General features: G+C 50.1%; 4 protein-coding genes and 1 pseudogene across 5 annotated transcripts, besides 1 other annotated feature; 3 read left to right on the top strand and 2 right to left on the bottom strand.

Annotated features, from left to right (window-relative positions):
• Positions 1 to 3,766: 3,766 nt before the first annotated feature.
• Positions 3,767 to 5,179, top strand: NCS57_01352200 (AA-TRNA-LIGASE-II-ALA domain-containing protein; the record flags this gene model as incomplete). The annotated part of the gene is made up of 3 exons (XM_053063154.1): positions 3,767 to 3,977; positions 4,030 to 4,507; positions 4,564 to 5,179. 3 exons carry the CDS (start codon positions 3,767 to 3,769, stop codon positions 5,177 to 5,179), a joined length of 1,305 nt encoding a protein of 434 aa, XP_052908049.1.
• Positions 5,180 to 6,177: 998 nt separating this feature from the next.
• Positions 6,178 to 7,795, top strand: NCS57_01352100 (MFS domain-containing protein; the record flags this gene model as incomplete). The annotated part of the gene is made up of 2 exons (XM_053063153.1): positions 6,178 to 6,442; positions 6,498 to 7,795. The coding sequence occupies 2 exons, from the start codon at positions 6,178 to 6,180 to the stop codon at positions 7,793 to 7,795; spliced, it is 1,563 nt and encodes a 520-aa protein (XP_052908048.1).
• Positions 7,796 to 8,323: 528 nt separating this feature from the next.
• Positions 8,324 to 10,409, bottom strand: NCS57_01352000 (Amidohydro-3 domain-containing protein; the record flags this gene model as incomplete). Its single annotated transcript, XM_053063152.1, has 2 exons — positions 8,324 to 8,845; positions 8,904 to 10,409. The coding sequence occupies 2 exons, from the start codon at positions 10,407 to 10,409 to the stop codon at positions 8,324 to 8,326; spliced, it is 2,028 nt and encodes a 675-aa protein (XP_052908047.1).
• Positions 10,410 to 14,740: 4,331 nt separating this feature from the next.
• Positions 14,741 to 16,687, bottom strand: NCS57_01351900 (annotated as a pseudogene). The gene is made up of 6 exons: positions 16,427 to 16,687; positions 16,072 to 16,371; positions 15,576 to 16,001; positions 15,063 to 15,525; positions 14,838 to 15,008; positions 14,741 to 14,784 (listed from the first exon to the last, which is right to left on the bottom strand).
• Positions 14,741 to 16,687: a sequence feature.
• Positions 16,688 to 17,528: 841 nt separating this feature from the next.
• NCS57_01351800 (uncharacterized protein) lies at positions 17,529 to 19,589 on the top strand (the record flags this gene model as incomplete). Its single annotated transcript, XM_053063151.1, has 2 exons — positions 17,529 to 17,932; positions 17,981 to 19,589. The coding sequence occupies 2 exons, from the start codon at positions 17,529 to 17,531 to the stop codon at positions 19,587 to 19,589; spliced, it is 2,013 nt and encodes a 670-aa protein (XP_052908046.1).
• Positions 19,590 to 20,770: the final 1,181 nt, after the last annotated feature.

Here is a 20,770-nt window from a genome sequence, read left to right as displayed (position 1 = left end):
CATACTGTACCTGTGATTGGAAAGAGCAATGCACAAGCGCTCTGATGGAGAAAGCGGGCCGATGCGGGTTTGGCGGGAGCATCCGCAATAATTACGAAACGAGCTGCGCCTCACGCAATATTATCCCAGTCCTTGCAGTTAAAAAGTACTTGGATTAGAGACTGAAGATCATACCACCCAAAGTAGATTCTATCGGATCTTTCTTGTCCTTCCCACCAACAGACACACCCTTTTCCTCAGTCTGTCTCACGGCTGAAGGGAAGCGGATTCATCATGCCATCAAGGCGCTTACTGTGCATCGGGGCGCCTACGAATTCGGCATTAGGCGCGATGTCAAGATAATCATTGGATTGATCGTGTAAGGGTCCCTTGTGCCAGTAAGCAAAAGTCTTTCAGCCCTCCTGGGCTGCAGTAGCTAAAAATGTACTGACGGCTTGACAGACCTCCAACGCATGACACTACGCATGTGTCGGCATATCATGTGGTGGGCAGCTTCTTGGCAGGAGATGACCTAAGCAAGAAGTTCATGATCACTGATGGGGGAGATGCTCTACTTTTATAGGGAACAAAACCTTCTTTCCATGTGAGGCAGCAACCTTTATGTATTGCTCTACACGTATGGGTTTCCGGGGCCCTGGACGGACGGTGGCAGACCTGGGGGGGAAAAAAAAGATAAAACTTACAAAATAAGGTTCCTACAATTCCCTAGATCTATATTTCAATTCCTGTCATATAATCATATTCTGCTATCTCTATAATTTTGTAATTTTTTACAGCATATCATGTTGTTACCTAAGGGAACCCTCACTGACCACAAATACTCTTCCCAAGACCTACCAAAGGCAGCGTCCTACTTATCTATGTAACTTGCTTTACTGAAATAACCAGGCTATTGCAAATCAACTATATAAAGCCTTAGCATTTTTCTCCGCCGCCTAGAGGACCTGAAAAAGAGAATAAACTGGCAGTCCGATGGTCGGAGGCAGCTGGCCCAGTTTACCCTAGGCCGACACCGGACCCTCTTATCTCGGCACCCTTTTCCCCGATGCCGAATGACGCGACCAACATGTTGATATTCAACCAACAAATGTCGACGGGCTTTTGACATAAAATATTAAGGAGTTTCTCGATCCTGATTCTTCGAGCGCCAGTGAGGGTTTATATTATGCTAGTCACCGCCATCCTATCACAGCGAATCTTCAAGACCGCTTGTAGAACAGCTTTCTGGCCCGGCTACACTAGACGCAGCGCACCATGGTTCAAGCAAACCCTTACGAGTTCTTGGTCATAGGATGTATTTGGTATTGGATTTCTTTGCTACTGCTTGTATACTTTGGGGTATGAAGGCCAAGTAATACCCCGACTCGCCAAGATGTTGGAGTTGGCTGCCAATGTCGCCAAGAGCGCCCACGAGGCAGACGCCAAGCTCCTGCGAAAGGATTGCATGACTTGGAGAGCTTAGAACGCATTATTAAGCTTTTAGAGAGTAGGAGACAAAGATTCTGATGATTTTGGAAACATGGGAGGTCGAGTCCAGTCTCGAGAATTAAGATCTGAACTTCAGGCAGGGATGCCAACAGCCGAAGTCCCGCGCGAATTAAGAGGTTAAAAGTCACGTCACACCGTTTCCAGCTGTGCAATGGACACATATTAGGCATAATGGGCCCAGTTTTTTGGGATGGACTGAGGCAAGGCAGGTTTCTTCTGTTAACTATAGCCCAACTAGCCAAGAACCAGACGCTTAACCATTGAACAAAGCCTCCCATAGGAGCTGCTGTGTAATATGCAAGAGGACTTTGACAAATCTTCTCACCACTTCTTTCATCCATCAGCCGCACTCCGCGGGTTCCGAGGCCAGGGACTTTGGAAGATGCAGGGAGCGCGGTACTCCGCTCCGGGTTGCTCGATCTGTATTCATAGACGTTGTTCCAGGTTTAATGCCGAATGATACAATGGAGCGCTGCGACAGATAAAACAGTCACAGCTCACCGGAGTCGAAATATCAAGCTTGAAAGGGATTGGACGATGTCATAACCCAAAGAGGAGTGCTTGTACTGAAGTTGTATTGAAAGTGGCGACAACGGTGCATGTTGGCCTTCAGCAAAAGCTTGACTAGGTGTCAAGAGTCGACAAAATCAGATGATCGGTTATGTCGACAACCATAAACGGAATGTGACAGACAGTCAAGATCAGCAACATGGTTGGTGGCAGCTTGGAAGTTCCTAATGGAAAGGAACTTTGGGAGCCCACTGAAACCAGGCCCATAGAAACGTGGTCCATTTGTAAGCCAGGTTTCTTCAATATGGCTGGCCCAACTTTGACAGCCATTAATTGCTAGAGTCTGGACTTTGGGATCGTCTTAAAGGGTGGGGTTTCAGCTGAAGACTTGGGGAAGAAGTTGCTACGCATTAAGTGATAGATGAAGCATCTCGAATCTCATTGAATATTTTATACGGGTTTGTTGGTTCAGTAGGGACCTCGGTGACTTTTGGGTCAACTTTTTACCGTGACGCCGCAGGATACGTCAGATGCAGTCAGCATCCTTCGCCCACATTCCTGGATTCCAATCCCGTAGCGAGGCTGACGCAGCATTAAAAAGTGACATGCTGCTCGGACTTTGTTGGCAGACGAGTCCGAGGTTCCTGGCATAGCATCGTTTGCTGAAGAACGCTTGTTTGGCCACTTTGTTTGGTAGTCAGTGGTCACCATAGGGTTTTATCCAATGGGATAATCCCCAGTCCGGTGAAATCTCGTAATAGTACCGGTGCAACACAACATCGGACCATAGTGTTTCCCAACTGGGACTCATTTTTCGATCAAGCTGTGATGCGTGCATCATGATTATGATGATATCCTTACATCCCCTCCTGTCTACGTCAGCTGCATCAAATACCTTTCATGGGCCTAAGAATAGATGCAAGAAGATATCGCGTTCACAGTCCGTCCAGCTGGCAGATATATCTTGGCGTAGTTATCCCCATCTTTCGACCTGCCGTGGCTTCATCTCCGACACAACGCACTCATACCCAAAATACAACGTTTCACGTCCCCGCCATTTCTCCAGCTACAAATCGCTAAACCTATAAACCTATCAAGACTCAAGTCACATATTTTTTTTTTTAGCTTGAGAGACGGTTATTGTTATTAGCAAGGGCCAACTGAAATTGTCACCCCAACTCGAGTCTCACAGCGCCGACCACCTAAGAACCAGCACAATCACACAATCAGCAAAATGCCATCCGCAACGCGTAGCGGCAACAAAAGAGGAATGGACAAGTTCAGGAACAAGCTGAATCAATCTCTCGAGGAGAAGAGGAGAGAAAGGGAAGCTGCCGCTGCTGCTGCGGCCGCCGAGGAAGAAGAGCAAGAAGAGCAAGAAGAGGAGGAATGGGAGGAAGAGGGTGAGGAAGAAGAAGATGAAGAGAACGGGGACGACGAGGAAGAAGAGAATGAAGGCGAGGAGGATGAAGATGAGGAAGAGGAAGAGGACGAAGAAGAATACGACGATGATGAATAGAGAAACACCCTCAATAATTACCGAAACACCAGAGGAGCTCTTTAATACCCACATCAGCCATACTATCAACATCATTATCCCCCCTAGCGACATCAGGTCTACCAGTTCGCGCCGTTCTTTCCTTCCTCCTTCGTCTTAGCTCACCAATGGCCACATCGTCTTAGTCAGCCAATAAAAATCTTTCTTATCTCGCGTTCAACCACATGTTCTTTATCATTCACCGCATCAACTTTACTTAACCGCTCACCAATGGCAGTCACCGAATCAGTCAGCACTGGCCGCGTAGTCGGCGCCTTGGCTTGCCAGTTGGACTCGTATCTCAGAACTCTCGATACCGAGGTTGTTTCGTGTGTCAAGGCACCGGCAGAAGCTAGCAAAGGCTCCAAGAAGAAGAAACAGGAGGCTGCTCCTCAAGATGAGTGGTTGATTGAATGCGCCGATTCTGTCTTGTTTCCCGAAGGTGCGAAAGCCGTTCGTTGTCAATCAGGATGAGTCTAACTTGGCTATCGCAGGTGGCGGCCAGCCTTCAGATCACGGCACTATCACTCTCTTATCTGGTTCTGATCAGACCCCAATCCCCATCAAAAACGTTCAAAGACATGGCCTGCGATGCGTCATCTACTCTCCCCAGCCTCTATCTCCTGGTGATAAAATTCGTCAAGAGGTAGACTGGGCTCGCCGATGGGACCACATGCAGCAACACACTGGCCAACATCTTCTCTCCGCCATCATGATGAACGACCATGGCCTCAAGACACTTGGCTGGGGTATGGGTGCTGCCGGAACTATGAATTATGTTGACATTCCTCGGAAACCAACCGAGGAGGAGATACAAAGCATTCAGTCTCGGTGCAACCAGTTCATCCGCGATAATCTTCCCATCAAAGTCGAAACCCCTGATGACGCCAAGCACGAGAAACTTCCTGGAGATTATGACAAGTCTGAAGGCGTCGTTCGGGTGATTCATATTGGAGATATTGATATTAATACGTACGTATTTATTCCCCAGTTTACCTCTTTGTTTTAATACTAACCATTATCAATAGCTGCTGTGGCACCCATCTCTCTCAAACTTCTCATGTCTCGCTAGTCATAATCGGCTCTACTCAGTCGGTGCATGGAAAGAACTGTCGTCTCTCGTTCATGACTGGAGATAGGGCTGTATCACTCGCCAATGCATCTGTTGGCGCCGTCGGCTCCATTGCAAAGCTCATGTCATCCAGCAGTGCACCGATTGAAGTTCTTGCAAAGACTTCAACAATGTGCGATACTGTGACAGAGTTACGAAGGGTCGAGAGAAAGCTCATGCTTGAGATTGCCAAATATGAGAGTGATCGAGTCAACACAGTGATCCGCAGCGGAAAGAATGCATGGGTACATCGCTCCGATGGTGGAATGGATTTCATCAACAAGATTATAGGCGAGACGAAGGAGACAGTTCAGGGAACTGGCCATGTTGTTGTCTTTGCCATAGGCGAGTCAAAGGGTACTGGCCCAGTGGTCATTGTGGGCGACAAGGAAGCAGTAGAGGACATGGCGACTAAAGTCAAGGGAGTCGTCAAAGATATCAAGGGCGGAGGTGGCGCTGGTAAATGGCAGGGTAAAGTCAAGGAATGGCAACACTCTGAGCTGACGGCGCTGAAGGAACTGGTAGAATCATAGATGGAAGTCCAATAGAGCCTAGATATGGAACGTTACTTACAAGCTAACACGCAATTGTAAACTGAAGAGTCGTCTTATTTGTGATTGCAAGCAGAGCTGGTTCCTATGATCAAATACCCCTCTCCGAATTCTCTTAGCACAATGGAACAGGTGCCCCGAAAAGGACAGCGCCCTCGTCTCCCGGTTGAGCTCTTGGGTCAGGGAATCCAATATAGCTCTTTTTCGTTCTGAGCAGTCGTAGCGACTTGCAATTTAGGTTGAACTTCCACTGAGAAAACTGGAATGCTTTCGGTTGGAGGTGATACACCAACAAAAGCTCTTGATATTATGTGTTAGGTAGAAATGAGCACCTGATCCCCCACGGCCAGAGTACTTATAGCGCTAGCAGCTCTTAGATAAACTTTCAAGACAGACCTCTGCATTAATATATATATACCTTGGATTGGTAATCATCTTACTCAGTTGTTAGGAATCTCAGCCGCATATCGTGACATCCCTACCAACCCAGCCCCTCACGTTCAATCCCGAGCGGGATGCGCTCCGATTAGGCCTCATCACCCCGCGTTTCTTGCGTAATCCACGCAACGCGTCACAGGCCGTCTCACAGACCCTCCCGGGATGCCACGGGTGCCCCCGCCTCCAGAAAGTTTAACTTAGACTGCGACTATTGTGACAGGGGTCCCTGAAAGAAGTGTGCGGTAGATATTAGGTCTACGAACCTCGGCTGTCCTGATCAAATGAGTAGAAACATTACTCCCCGTGCTGGTTGTCTCGGAATCCGGTACCTAGTTCCGTGGCTTTGTCTTGGACAGTCCCGGGCCTGCTATAATCTATTGCCGAATGAGTCTCGTTCCGAATGTTGAGTTGAATCGAGCCCGATGAATGCCTCATGGGCATTTATTAATACCCCCGGTCCTGCCCCCTTGGAATATCTACACTTGTCAGGCTCTTTCAAAACGTACTTACAGCTGTTCACGACCATTCATCTCCACTTCAACATGACCGATTCTGACTCACCAAAGGCAGACACTGCCGTCGACCTGCGTGAAGAGTATGTCCCTGTCCCGTGTTCATATTCTTGTCGACTGTTACTCACATCCTCTCTTTCTTCTAGTGTTGGGAAACTACCCCCGGCCGCCGACACGACCCAGGTTCATCTTGACCCAGCCGCTGAGGCCCGACTTCGAAGGAGAATTGACCTACACATCCTGCCGATTGTCAGCATCCTCTACTTATTCTGCTTTATCGACCGTTCAAATATCGGTAGGTTTCCTTTTGTCTTCCCCCAGAGGACTCGGGCTTATCTGTACGGATCCAGGAAATGCTCGTCTAGCCGGTTTCGAGCAAGACTTGGGGATGAAGGGGATCGACTACAACGCCACCCTTTCCTTGTTCTATGTCTCTTATATCATATTCGAAATCCCCTCCAACATCCTCTGCAAGATCATCGGGCCTGGCTGGTTCTTGCCGATTTTGACCATCCTCTTTGGTGGCTGCTCAGTTGCAAATGCTTTTGTGACAAACGTGCCGCAGGCCATGGCTATTCGCTTCCTTCTGGGCATCTTCGAAGCTGGAATGCTACCTGGCATTGCCTATTACCTCTCGCGATGGTATCGAGCGTCTGAACTGGTCTTCCGAATCGCTTGTTACATCGTAACAGCCGCTTTAGCTGGAGCATTTGGTGCCTTGCTTGCGTCGGCTATCCTCACCATGGATAGCTTCGGATCTCTTCGTACCTGGCGGATGATATTTGGCATCGAGGGCATGATCACCATGGCGCTTGGCCTGATCTCTCTATTCATCTTGACCGACAGCCCTGCCACGGCTCGCTGGCTTACGGCAGAGGAGAAGAAGCTCGCCGAGGACCGTTTGCGATCCGAGCGGGTTAGCCAGTCACAGGTTCTGGATCGAATCGACAAGAAGAAGCTCCTCAGGGGTATTATCAACCCAGTGACGATGGCAACCTCTGTGGCCTTCTTCTTCAATAACATCACGGTCCAAGGCCTTAGCGTGTTTGCTCCAACGATTGTACGCACAATTTATAGCGACCGGAGTGTGGTTCAGCAACAGCTCTATACTGCGCCACCGTATATTGTTGGGGCCTTCTTCACGCTTCTGGTGCCATATTTCAGCTGGAAACTTGACAACCGACAAATTTTCTTGGCCCTATGCTCGATACCTACCGCTGTTGGCTATATCATGTTCCTCGCATCCAAGGACTTGATGGTGAGGTACGCAGCCTTTTTCTTCGTGGCTGCCCTCATCTTTTCCTACGCGCCTCTGTCAAATGGCCAGGTCTCTGCCAATGTCGTTTCCGATACAGCTCGATCATCTGCGATCGGATGGAACGTTATGATAGGGAACATTGGTGGGCTCATTGCAATGTGGTCGTTTCTACCCTCCGATGGCCCCGACTATCCGATTGGTAACGGGATAAACCTGGCCGGGCAGGTCGTCATAATGTCTGTTATGTATTTGACCTTGTTGTGGATGAAGCGGGATAATAGAGGAAGGGATACAAGGCAAAGGGAGGCGGAAGCGGCGTTGGGCAACGTTGATGCCGAGGGCATTGAAGATCTAGACTGGAAGCACCCGCGTTTTCGGTGGAGAATTTAGAATTAATAAGATTTTTAAGTCCCTGTTTCAAAGGGCAAGAAAGCTTCTCTCTTATCTGAATTTTTGTGAACTGGTTAAACCGACGCTGCTTTTCTATCCCGTAGTATATAAGCTTTGTTTGCAAGTGGGAGAAGTCGTCAAGGACTCGTAAAACGCACACGGCCTTATAGACTCCTATAATGTGCAGTTTCAGCATGAACTGGTTGAGCTTTTGAGAACTACTAGCTATATAAATCCTACCTCGAGGAGGCCTCTACTAGTTTTATTTTCCTCATCTTAACTCTTCTTCTTTTTCAATGACGTCTTGGTCGTACATGAGATCAAACACACATATAAACACATGACAGCATCAAATCCCAATGCTGTAAAACACCGTAATCTTAACTATAATAGTGTATCTAAAGGAAGCCATCAGCCCCTATAACGAAGAAGACAGTTGTTGGCATAGGCCATCGCTAAAACCCAATGCTGGAAAATACCATAGCCAAGGTTTTATCAATCTTCTATAGCTGCCGCTATAGAAGACCGCTAATGCTTATGCGCGTGCGAACCGTGGCCACACTCTCCTCGCTTCATCAGCCTAGCCATCTCGGCGCGCCCTTCTTCACCCAGATTCCTACCACCGACACCACCCAGCGACCTGCGCGCCATCCTGACAGCAGCCTCATTGTCGTTGGGAAACTTTGGCGTGATCTCTTGGGCAAAGGTCGTCTGCGCACTATCCTCGACGTAGACAACCTCTCCACCTACCATGGTGAGGAGTACTCGGTTCCGACCCAACTCCTCTTCCGGCACTTCGAAGTAGTTCTTCTCAAGCACGATGATATCTGCAACCTTGCCTTTCTCCAGCGATCCAATCTGCTTATCAGCTCGTAGGAGTCTGGCGGGGTTGATTGTCATGGCTCGAAGAGCGGACTCGCGAGTGATGCCGCGACCAGGGAAGGGGCCCCTATAGTCTTCGCCGATGGACGCCGGCGAGTTGGGGTTCTCCGGGTCACCTCTGCGAGTCACTCCCGCCTTCAGGGCCAACCAGATGTCAAGAGGATCGACCTACGAGTATAACGTTAGCTAGGGCGGTGGAAGACAGGCGGAGCATCCAGCTACTTACAGGCCAGTCACTACCATATACAGGTGGCCTTCCAGCCTCCTCGATGCGCGCATACGCGTCCAAATTATCCATCCGGTACTCACCCAGGCTCAGCAGCGTTTCAGGCACCCACATTGGGGCGAGCTGGGACCATTGGAAACTGAAGACGGCATCAACGCCAAGTTCGGCAAAGCGCGGCCAGTCCTCCTCCAAGGTCAAGGAAGCATGGGCCAGGGCGAGACGGATCGGAGGTGCGTCTGGGTGAGCTCTACGGTAGTCTTCTGCCGCATCCAAGCTGATGTGGACAGCCCTGTCACCGTCGGTGTGCAGCTGCGCGTCGACCCCCTTAAGGAACAAGCCTCCGAGGGTCTTGGAGAGAATGTCGGCCTCCCAATACGTGCGGGCCAACTCGTCCGGGTCAGGCGCCCACTCTACAGTACCGTTTGTACCATTGGTAGGAAGCCAGTAAGGATCCGTATTGGCGGCCGTCCTAGCGGAATAGGGCATGATGCCATCCAAGAGTGCCTTGATCGACTGCCATTTCAGCGTTGGATTGGGACCGATGGTGGTGTTGTCGTTACGAGATGCGAGCAACTCTACCGTCTCATCGACTACCGCATCAACCTCTTCCAGCGTCGATGGGGGCTGGATGCGGTAGTCAAAATACCCGCGCGAGCTAAGTTCGCCCTGCTCCTTGATGATCTGCCACGGACCCCAGTGCTCGTTGGTCGCCAGTGCATCTTGCCAGGTTGTAATGCCGTTCTCGCGTAGAATCTGGAGCGCAGCGCGGCCGGCATCGGCATTCTGCTCTTCGGAAGGCCGCGGAGGCCCAGCAATGAGAATATTGGCGCCATCTAGGAGCACTCCGGATGGTTCCTGGGATCCCGAAACGTGCTCGATAATCCCACCAGGGGGATTGGGAGTGCTCGCAGTGATGTTGGACAGAGCCAGAGCCCGAGAGTTGAGAACAAAGGTATGGTAATCGCTGGAACGAACAAAGACGGGGCGGTTTGTGTTCAAAGTGTCAAGTTCTTCCTTGGTAAGCGTCTCGCCAGAGAGGGCCAGAGGAATGTAGTTGAGGGCAACGCCGTCAAGCCAGTCATCGTCAGTGCTGTCTGGGTCGCTATCGAGACAGGTCTGCAAGTGCTCGAGAATCTGCTCCACGTTGAGTCGTTGATAGTTGAAGTTGCATTTGAGCAGATCCTGCCCAGCTTGCAAGACGTGCATATGCGGATCCACGAAGCCAGGCATAACCATGCGGCCTTCCAGGTCCACGACCTGCGTTGCGTTCCCGATCAGGGGCGCGACCTTGGCGTCGTTACCAACGTAGATGATTTCTCCGTCCTTGACGGCCAGAGAGCTGACCTTGCTCGATGCCGCGTTAAGGGTATAGATGGATCCATTCTGGAAAACAAAGTCGGCAACAGGACGTCCTGGACGATTGGGTGGTCCCTTGGCGGTGGCGTAGGACACCATGCCCGTGGCTATGAGTGCCCCAGCGCATCGTAGCATTGAGACAAGCGGCATTGCGAGTGATATCGCGTACTAGTAACAATTTTGAGAATGTTGACGTGATAAGTTGAACAAGTCGAAGGCTCAGTGAGTGAGAGACTGATGATAAATGTAAACTCGTCAAGGTGTCACCTCTGGGCCCTCTTTATACTTGACAATATGGCATGGTCTAAACAAGGCCAAGAGGATTGGAAAGATGGCACAGCCACAAGACCACAAGCTTAGACGAGGCTGATTCTGAGAAATCGGTCGAGCTCTCGGAAACCCTCTTTCGCCATAACCGGTGCATACGCGTCGCCACATGAGCGAGGGGCTGGATTTGATCTACCCATCTATTTCCGGATCACCATCACATAAGCAACGAAAGTATATGACCTTCATACTCAGATTCCCAGTTGAACCAAGGTAATCGGCCCATTTCCGATATCAAAACCCGGAAGCGTTTCTGGTTGGAGGAGCTATCTCCCCCCTTGTTCTCACGGTTGTCGTTCCGAGACTGCTCCGTTGTTCAGATAAGCTTGGTGAAGCACTTCATCGTGTGGAATAGAGTTGTGCTTTTCTCCCCGTGACTGAATCCTGGTATAGGCTAAAGCTTATAAACTGGGTTTGCAAGAGGCCGAAGCAGGGGTGCCAGAGGCCAGCAAGACAAGGGGTGCCGAATGCCCTCATTTGTGGATATTTCTCCGAATAACTGGAGTTACTAATCGTCTCTAACCGTATTGGATTCCGAGCGTGCCTAGCTACTTAGAAGATGCTACGGACGGCTGCACACTCTATTTGACGATAATTAAAGGACATCTCAAATCATTAGTAAGAAGTAGCTGCCTATACTGCTATAGAACAGACCAGGGGCTATGTCACTGGCGTCAAGATCCACGAGGGTCTGAAATTTATAGAGAGGTGCTGACGCGTACCATAGATGATCTAGGCTAGATGGATATCGCGCGCGCTTAATACTGCAAGTGAGTTGGTTCGGTCCGACACTGCAAGGGTCTAGGCCGGATGCTTTTGCAAAGTTTACTTGGGGTTCCGTTCCGTAACTTATCCCACCGGCGTTTATTCCTTGATTACCAATTCGCCAATTTGCCAAGCTCTCTGCAACCACGTTCCGGCTTTACGTCTACTGTAACCGCAGCGGCTTCCAAGGTCCTCCTTTAATGGCCGCGAATTGAAAACTTCGTGGTTTCACCTTTTGTTAGGTAAAAAGTGCTCGATGTCCCCCTCCTAAACTTCCGCGCAGGCGCGTCTACCCTCCGTTGTGAAACCATCGTCCATGTCAACACACTTTAGCACTGATATCCGTAGTAGAGACGATAACAATTTGGTAGAGACTTGTCTTGCCACCATTGAGTCGCGCCTAGATGCCGGCTGTTGGTAGGGTCGATCAGCACCTGCTTCGTCCTCCAACTCGAACAATGTTCCACTGAGCTCCTAGGACCTTCCCAAGATCCGCTTACACAAGAACTTTGATATATGGTACTAAGTATTGGCCTTAAAGGGGGATAGGATCCTAAAAGTAGGCTTATATAGATATCTTAGGCCGAGCATAGCTTAAGCATAGCCTTCCCTAACTATAACTTAGGCCTCCTTAGCTATTACTTAGTACTCACTTAGCTTTGAGCGGCGGGAGCTTACCTATAGGAATGGAAATGGATTCTAGCGTGCTTGAGTTTCGTCTCTAAGTAGATGAACATTTGGTTCAAGAACTAGCCAGACTAATATACTGGATGCCTCGTTATAAACTGAGTCCATCCATGCAACTTGATAGGCCTTTTCTTGGCGGTTGTCCTAATTGATGTGAACTGCGTCGATCCAGAGGGCTCTTCCTTGTCCATCCCGTGGCCGTAGTTGTCTCAACATGGCCTCAAGCTTTTCTCCAACAGAGAACTCGCCCCCATTGAGCAGGATAAGGGGCCGAGAAGGCGAGGTTCCCCAGACATAAGACAGACCCTCGTATTTGGCGGTTGACTCATAATCTACCTCCTGGATCGTGCAAAGAATCGGTTCAGATAATTTAGGGTACGTCGGCTGTGACTGAGAACGATGCGGATATGCGACCGCAGAACCAAGGTCCACCAGTTTACCGGACCCGAAGGCTTACAGAGCTCGAGGTTTATCTAGCTAGCCTACTACCATCTCCAGACGAGGCGAGATCAAGGCTCATTGCACGAGGTAGGAGGTTTCATAGCCTCCAAGGTGTTCAACACAGAACATATTCTGGGCGAGTTACCTTCATCGACCCGAGCAGACACACAAAGACAAAAAAGACAACCAGATAAATTTAGTGGACAGCCATCATTTGTGATCTCAGTGAATTTAATGCTAACACGTTGCATTAAAAGATTAAGGAGTGAGTCATGGTAGATGCTGCGGCATACTTGGACTCCCATTCGCATAATTGTTGTAAACTTGAATCTCTCGATTCTATCTATTGTAACCCAGATTTTTGTCAAGAACAACACTCGCATAGATTCGGATTTAAGTTCAGCGACCCTATCGGAGGAGGAACTCTATCACGATGCCCAGGTTCGACATGAAGCGGGTTCCGGTGAGTTGTCAACAGACATAGTCCCTCCATGCATGGCCAACTTCTATTTCGGGCCATCTCGAAGACGAGCACTTTACTCTTTGCAGCTAAAAGCTCTAGGATACTCACTCAAAGCAAGGCTCTGGTGCGAATTGGACGTCGACCACCTGTTTGACATACCCTGGAACGACGCCTTTTCGAAGCTCCTGTTTCCACCAGTCTACAAGAATCTGATGTTCTCCTTTTTGGAGGGTCATGTTGCCAACGAACCCGTATTTGATGACATTGTTGAGGGCAAGGGGCTCGGCATTGTTATACTATTGCTCAGCAGCTCAGGCATTGGCAAAACCCTCATAGCTGAAGCCGTAGCCGAAGAGGCCTGCAAACCCATTTACCTTCTCAATGCAGCAGAGTTCGGTCAGCAACCAGAGAGTATCGAGTCCAGGCTACCCAAGATCTTTGAATTGGCCGAGAGTTAGGGATGCCATAGCCTCCCGCTTGACGAGTGCGACGTCTTCCTGTTGGAACGATCCTCGAACGAGCTGACACACAATAAGGTTTTTGCCGTGTTTCTTCGGTGAGTAGCTCTATTCCGTAGCCTTGAACTTGTTATTGACCAAGCGATAGGAGAGCTCGAATACTACCGCGGCCTTCTTATCATGACCTCGAACCGTGAAAAGTCCATAAACCCAGCATTTAACAGCAGGGTTCATTCTACACTACACTGCACTCCCGTGAGCTAGACAAGACGACGAGGGAGCACATCTGGAGGGGATTCGCTGCCAAAGCTGGGCCGCGCAATGCTCTAAGCGACTCATCCTATGAGCGTCTCTCGCGGCCCCCTATGAATGGTCGTGAGATCTGGAACGTGGTCAAGATTTCGATACTCCTGGCGGCAAAGGAGAAAAGTAAGTTGGGGATGGAGCAGATCTGCACAGCCTTGCCAGTGAGTCGAGGCGGAGGATGGTGGGCTAGAGGTCTTGGATGCGACTTGAACTTTCTATGGTACCTCGTATTCGAGAGAGCCAAAATCGGTCAGACGATATTATATGTTTGACAGATAAGAAAACGATACAGTTTATCGGGTATCTCCATGTCTATTCCAAGGGGAGATACACATCCAAGTCCATCGCCCAATGCCAAGCTTTGATCAACAAAGTCCCTCGTCATGACCACAGATTTGATCCGTGAGTCGATGCCGACCCTAGTCACCAGACAAGTCACAGTAGCCCAACTCGGCTTCAAGCATCTGGTATGTCATAAAGCCCAACCCCACAGTTTCCACTGGAGCTTCCGTCTGGGGAAATACTCGGAAAATGCCCAACCCAGCCTCAATTACGCGGTCAAGGGAGGGATTTACATAAAAGACATCCCTTCCGGGCGAATCACCTTGTCATCTACAGGGGTTGGCACCACCTCCAGTTGATGCGGGCTGAGATGCTCGTAAAGTTCCCCTTCTGTCGAGGGAGGCAGGGATGGCCCTGCTCTTGTGCGTGCGGAGAATCCCCGAGACCCCCAACAACCGTTTTTCTCCGCGGATGTTCTCCATATCCCGAGTCAGTTCCAGCCCAGTCAACGCTAGTTCATACTGTGGCTGGCGATTGCTTCAAGACTAAGATGGCTAGTTCACGCCGCTTCCAGCCACTCAGCAGCTGAGTCTGGAACTGGGCAAGTCGGAATCACGGATGGATCAGATTGAAGATAAGAAGGGACTCGGTCTTTTGTCTACATGACTGTATCTAAGGCAAAGATGTATCTCCAATCCCTTGCGGCTGATTAGTGTGCAACACCGTGACCAGAGCCAGAGGCTAATGAATAATTAAGCAGCATCTTCGCCTTTGACGTCGTGCGACTGGGCGAATTCTATCTACGAGTCAGTTTATGTCGCATGCTCACCAGGAGAGGCCAATACTTACGGTCGACAGCAGTGTACTTGAACTTGCGGGCGGGAATCTTGTTCTCGAAGAGAACATCGAGTTCTCCGAATGTGCGGTCCTTGGTCTCGGGAAGACGGAAGTAGCACCAAGTGTTGCAGAGGAGGTTGGTGCCTGCGTAGAAGAGACCAGCCTTGGCTCCCCAGTTCCAACCTACAGAGTGTCAGTGCATGTTTGCCATGGAGTATCAATTGAGCAGGAGCTTACCAAGGGGAGAGATCATTCGAGGAGTAATGGTGTGCTCAACAAGACCAGTGAGGTTATACACGAATCTTCCAATAACAATGGTCTTGTAACGGAGACGTCCAGAGGGAGTTTCGGCAACGATGGGATAACAGACAGGGCCAACAGTGACCATGTTGACCAAGTTGGAAACCACCAGAATGATACCAATTGCCATCTGAGCCCCTTCGCTCTTGGTGAATCCAAGGCCTCCAATGACGAGGTTCGCAAAGAAGAGGAATGTGAGACCGCTCATGTAGAGAGTCGCTCGACCAAGGTGAGGGAAGAGGAACCAGGAGATGATGCCACCAACGACATAGCAAGCTGACAGAGAGATGTTGAGGTTCAGGGAGGCAATCTCGGAGAAGCCTGCGGACTGGAGGAAAGTGACTCCATAAGCGACGAGAGCGTTGCCGCCGAGAATCTGAGCAGCCCAGACGACACAGTTCTGCCAAAAGTTAGCCATTTGTGCAAACATTGAATCCAAAATCCACTCACAATCTCAGTTCTCCAAAGGTTGGTTCCACGAAAGCAGTCCAGGAAGCTAGCCTCATGCGTCTCAGCCCTCTCCAGAGCAGTAGTATGGCGGATATAAGCAAGCGTAGCCTCAACCTCAGCCTCCCTCTCGACATTGGCCTCGTGAAGGCGCATCAAACTCTTCTTTGCCACATCAAGCTTGTTTCGTCGGACGGCGTTCCAAGGAGACTCGGGAGCAAAGTAGGCTCCGATAAAGAGAGGAAGAGGCCAGATCCACTGGAGGAGGAAAGGAAGTCGCCAGCCCATGTCACCCTCGATGCCGGCTACAGCACGGACGACACCACCGGAGAGAAGGATACCGGCGCCCCAACACATACAGACGTAGGCGGTGACATAGGGTCGAAGGACTGTAGGGACAACTTCGGAGGCGTAAGTAGTGGAAAGAGTCTGTTTGAACGCACATATGTTAGCTTAAGGTCTTTGACAACCAGCAAACTGACAAGTTGGATCAACTCACCTGGAAAACACCCCAAGAGACACCACACATAGCCTCACCCCATGCAAGAACAGGCAGCGAGGGCGCAAAGCAAGGAATAGCGATCATAACAGCCATCCATGCCAAGAAGAACATCATGGTGTATCGAGCACCGAACCTATCCTGGCAAAAGGCGTTGGCGACGAGACCAGCAAGCTGGCCAACCAAGGCCGAGTTAGACAGACCCGACTGCCAGGCAGGGGTGATTTGCTTCTGCTCAGTCTTGGGGTCCCAGACACCAAATCGCTCTCTGAACTGCGTTTGGCCGTAGAACGAGGTGATCTTTGCCACATGTCAGTATCAAGTCTCGTCATATATCAGATTTGGGGTAACTAACAATGACAAGGTCGTAACCCTCCATGATAAGACTGGTGGACAGGAAAAGAGCCCAGGCAACAGCCTTCTTGTACTTCTTCAGTGCCTGTCGCACCGTCAATTGCCGGTCAGCTGCATCACTGGCTTGAGCTCGCTGGATGAGGTCTTGAGTATGCTGATCATCCAAGTCCAGCTGTTCAAGCTCGACCTCGGTCGGGACGACTTTCTCAGGCGGCGCCATGATGGTCAAGTCAACTTCAGTGAGAGTCGGGAGTAGGCGTAGCTTGTGAGGATGGTGATTATGTTGTCGAGGCTGATCAAGATCTTCAACCCGAGGCAATGCCCGGGATATATATACTCGGATGGCCCTTGAACACTTGTTCAAGCAACTCTCTTATCCAGCACAGTCTTGGCAGATTCCGGGGAAGTGGATAAACCCATGCAGGGTTTGCGGGGGAGAGTTTGGAGATACGGATGTGGACCTTTTGCACCGGCATGGAACAGGGACGAATGGGGAGAGAACTACATCATAATCTCTATCGACATATGCGCTCCAATGGGGACTGATGCCGCTATCCACACTAAAACAAGCCCTGAGATAGAATATTTCACGTCCCAACACACAGCGAATGTTGGATGGCCTTCCTTGAAGCAACAAGGGGCTGGGTTGGGTTAGTGGGCCACTATCGCGAGTCAACCAACTAGTTCATGATAGCTGCTAGTGGGCAGGTTAAACTGCACGGGTGCCCCTTGTGACACGCCGTGCCCAATGACGAGCCGCCGCTTATTACCAAGTTACAAGGGCGCTATTCCCGGCCGTCGGTAGCACACCCCGACCCCCGCATCGGCTGCTTCGTCCGACCGGTGGAAGGGCGCCGACCTGAGCCCATTGGCTTCTCCGCTTATCAAGCTGGTATGTCTAGATGCGGAAGATGAGCTGGAAGCCGCGGGGGGCTGTTGGGGCTTCAGGCACGAGTCGTGGGTCCATGATAGCCTCAGCTGGATATAAGTCCATGATACGTTGTCAGCTCGAGATCTGTGTTTAGCTACCCGTTACTCCGTAGCATCTTATCTCCCCTATACTGACCTGAATCTTTACTGAGACCTGAGCTTTCCCCTTCGTCATGTCCCACCCTCAGTCAGTCTTTTCTCAGTCTGCCTTTACCGGCAAGACTTTGTTGTCTGTCAGGAGAGACACCATCCGCAAGACTTCTATCCATACTCAGCTTGAACAGTTGAAGACGACTGGACGTTATGACTGCTTCAAGCTGAAATGGCACCCCATCTATGATGACCACGCCATGTGGCCTGTTCCTTTCCACCTCTTCTGGGATAGTGATATTGCCAAGTGGATTGAGGCAGCCTGTTACTGGCTAGGGGAGAACTATGATGAGGAAATTGACAAGGCCGTTCAGGAGCTTGTCGAGATGATTCGTGGTGCCCAGCATGTGGATGGCTACCTCAATGTCCACTATACGGTTGTCGAGCCTGACAAGCGATGGACGAACGTCAAGGATATGCACGAGCTGTAAGTGAACTTACAAGGTCTCAACTAAAATGTTAACCTTTATTGTAGTTACAACGCTGGTCATCTTCTCGAAGCTGCCCTTGCCCACAAGAGTTACTACAAGAATGACCTCCTAATGGAACCCATCCTCAAATACATCAACCACATCGACAAGACTTTTGGCCCTGCCGAGAACCAACTCCACGCCTATCCCGGACACCCAGAGATCGAACTCGCCCTCTTCCGGCTATACAGTGCCACCGGCAGCCAGCAGGCTTACAACCTCGCCAAGTACTTCCTCGAAGAAAGAGGTAACCCCAAGGGTCAAGACGGGAAGCACTACTACGTGTGGGAGACGGAGCAGCGAAAGGATAACTTTTGGGCTCGGCCTGATTCTTATCCTGAGCATGACTCGTATTGGGTCAATCAGGCTCATCTCCCAATTCTCGAACAAAAGACCATTGAAGGGCATAGTGTTCGCGCCGTGTATCTCCTGGTTGCTGTGGCAGACCTGATCTACAACCATCAAATCAAGAGCCAAGAGATTTCCGCTCCCAAGGAGTGGACTGAGGCTCTGTCCCGCCTTTGGGATAACATGGTCGATCAAAAGATGTACCTGACTGGTGGAATCGGTTCCATCAAGCAGTGGGAGGGCTTCAGCGTTGACCACTACCTTCCCCAGTCCACCGACGAAGGAGGTTGTTACTCTGAAACTTGCGCCTCTATCGCCGTCATGATGCTAGCAGAACGACTCCTTCACCTTGACCTCGATGGGCGCTACGGTGATATCCTTGAGCTCAGTCTCTACAACGTGGTCATGACAGCCATGAGCCTGAATGGCAAGGAGTTTACATACGTCAACCAACTTGCCAGCTCAGAGGCCGACAAGAGTGTTCGATACGACTGGTTCTGGTGTGCTTGCTGTCCTCCCAACCTAGCGAGATTGTACGGAAGTCTGGGAGGTTACCTCTGGGACTATGGAACTCAGGACGGAGGGGCATACGTCAACGTCCATCTTTATACGTCTGCAAAGTTGACATTTGAGGCTGGCAGAAAGACTGTTGTTCTTGAGCAGGAGTCCAACTGGCCTCTCGAGGGAAAGATCAAGTTCCAGCTTTCGGCGCCCGAGACTCAGACCACGATCCGTCTTCGGCTGCCCGCGTGGGCCCAAGGCCAATACACGCTGACACCAAGCCCAAGTGCAGACCAAGTTAGCATCTCCAAGGGGTACATTAGCCTCAGCCCTGCTTACCTCTCGGCCAACCCATCATTCACTCTCGAAATTGGCAACTTTGAGCCACGATACATTTCACCACACCCTCATACCAACCAGAACACCCTAACCCTGGCTCGCGGGCCTATTATCTACTGTGCCGAAGACGTCGATAACGACTGGGAGAAGAGCCACTTCAAGGACGTCATCCTCAAGCGAAATACTACGGTCACCGAAGAGAAGCAGGTGAGCGAGCAGACTGGCGAAGAGTACATTGTGCTCAAATCAAAGTGTTGGCAGAGGCAACTGGCAAACTGGGACTCAAAGCCTCGGGGTGTAACACCCGGGATGACAGCAGCTGATCAAGAGGTGGGAGATGAGCGGGATATTATCTTTGTGCCATACTACTTTAGAGCCAACAGAGGAGGCAACGGACATATGAGGGTGGGATTCTTGAAGGGTTAAAGGTGATGAGGAAAATTCAGGTGGTGGTGCGGTCAGGAGTCAAGGTGGTTAGTCAAGGTTGGGAGTTTAAACATTCGCATCAAAAGATTGTTCTCAAAGTTCATTTCTGTCGTGCTTGTTACGGTTCGGGGCATGAGTGAGAGGATCCCCACTTCGCCGCACGATAGCTATCAATCCTCATCAGAACTATTGTCTCTCTTCAGATCGTTTTGATCACATTTGTAACAGATATTCTCGATTAGGTTGTGGACACAGCTAAGGCTATATGTTAGTTGATAAGCGCACGCCAGTTGTGATCACCACGGACAACGACCTTCGGATATCTTAGATCTGATAGCGCATGTGAAGCCATCACAAGGCGCTTGCCAAGGGCGGGTAGGGCAAAGTGGAGGCCCATGCAAAGATCGTCCGCATTCAGGGGCCAAGGGGCTGAGGGGCTGAGGCTGTGGAGCCGCCTTGGTGGCTGCTCTGGCTGTGGCTTGTGGTCCTGCACGTGATATGACACGTGCTGTTGCCTACCACGGAGGCCTAGCCTGCTGCTAGAGCGCTAACTGCTACAAGACTCATTTTGCAGTGAGTCTGTCAAGGTCTTATCATGAAGGCATATATGTTTCTCTAGGGTAACTTCATCAGATTGGCAACCACGGATTTTGCTCTAGCAGGTTGCAGTTAATGCAATAAATGCGAAAGAGTATTTTTATTCATTATGTGTTAATATCTTGAATCTTTCTTATTATTTTTATATAAGATTTCGTGGGCACTGTGCGATTGATCAAGTGTCAATGAGGTTCTCGCTGGTTTGTCATCCAACAGCAGAACACAGAGAGAGCAATTTAGACTGAGTGACGAGGAAGCCTCAAATTTTAGAATGAAATGCAATCAAGTCAGAAAATCAAGGTTCAGCTCGTGGCCATTTACAAACCTTTAAGAATTCAATAGTAAATACTTGATGCTTGACTCTGAGACGTCGACCTCAGGCGCTCAGCTTCAGAGATTCGCGTCATGACGCGTTTGCCTGAGGCAACAACCGTTGGAACGTGATTGAGGGGTTCCCTTGCGTTACCTAGACGTCTCCCATTCTTTTGGAAGATCTTTATTACCAATATCTCAAAAATATGTTCCTCAAATCTATCACCTTTCTTTGTCGTTTTTTGCCGAGCCGCTGACTCCTTGTTGGCTCT

The sequence above is a fragment of the Fusarium keratoplasticum genome, chromosome 11 (assembly GCF_025433545.1).
Source record: "Fusarium keratoplasticum isolate Fu6.1 chromosome 11, whole genome shotgun sequence".
NCBI classification, from domain to species: domain Eukaryota; kingdom Fungi; phylum Ascomycota; class Sordariomycetes; order Hypocreales; family Nectriaceae; genus Fusarium; species Fusarium keratoplasticum.
This window is presented reverse-complemented; position numbering and strand designations above follow the sequence as displayed.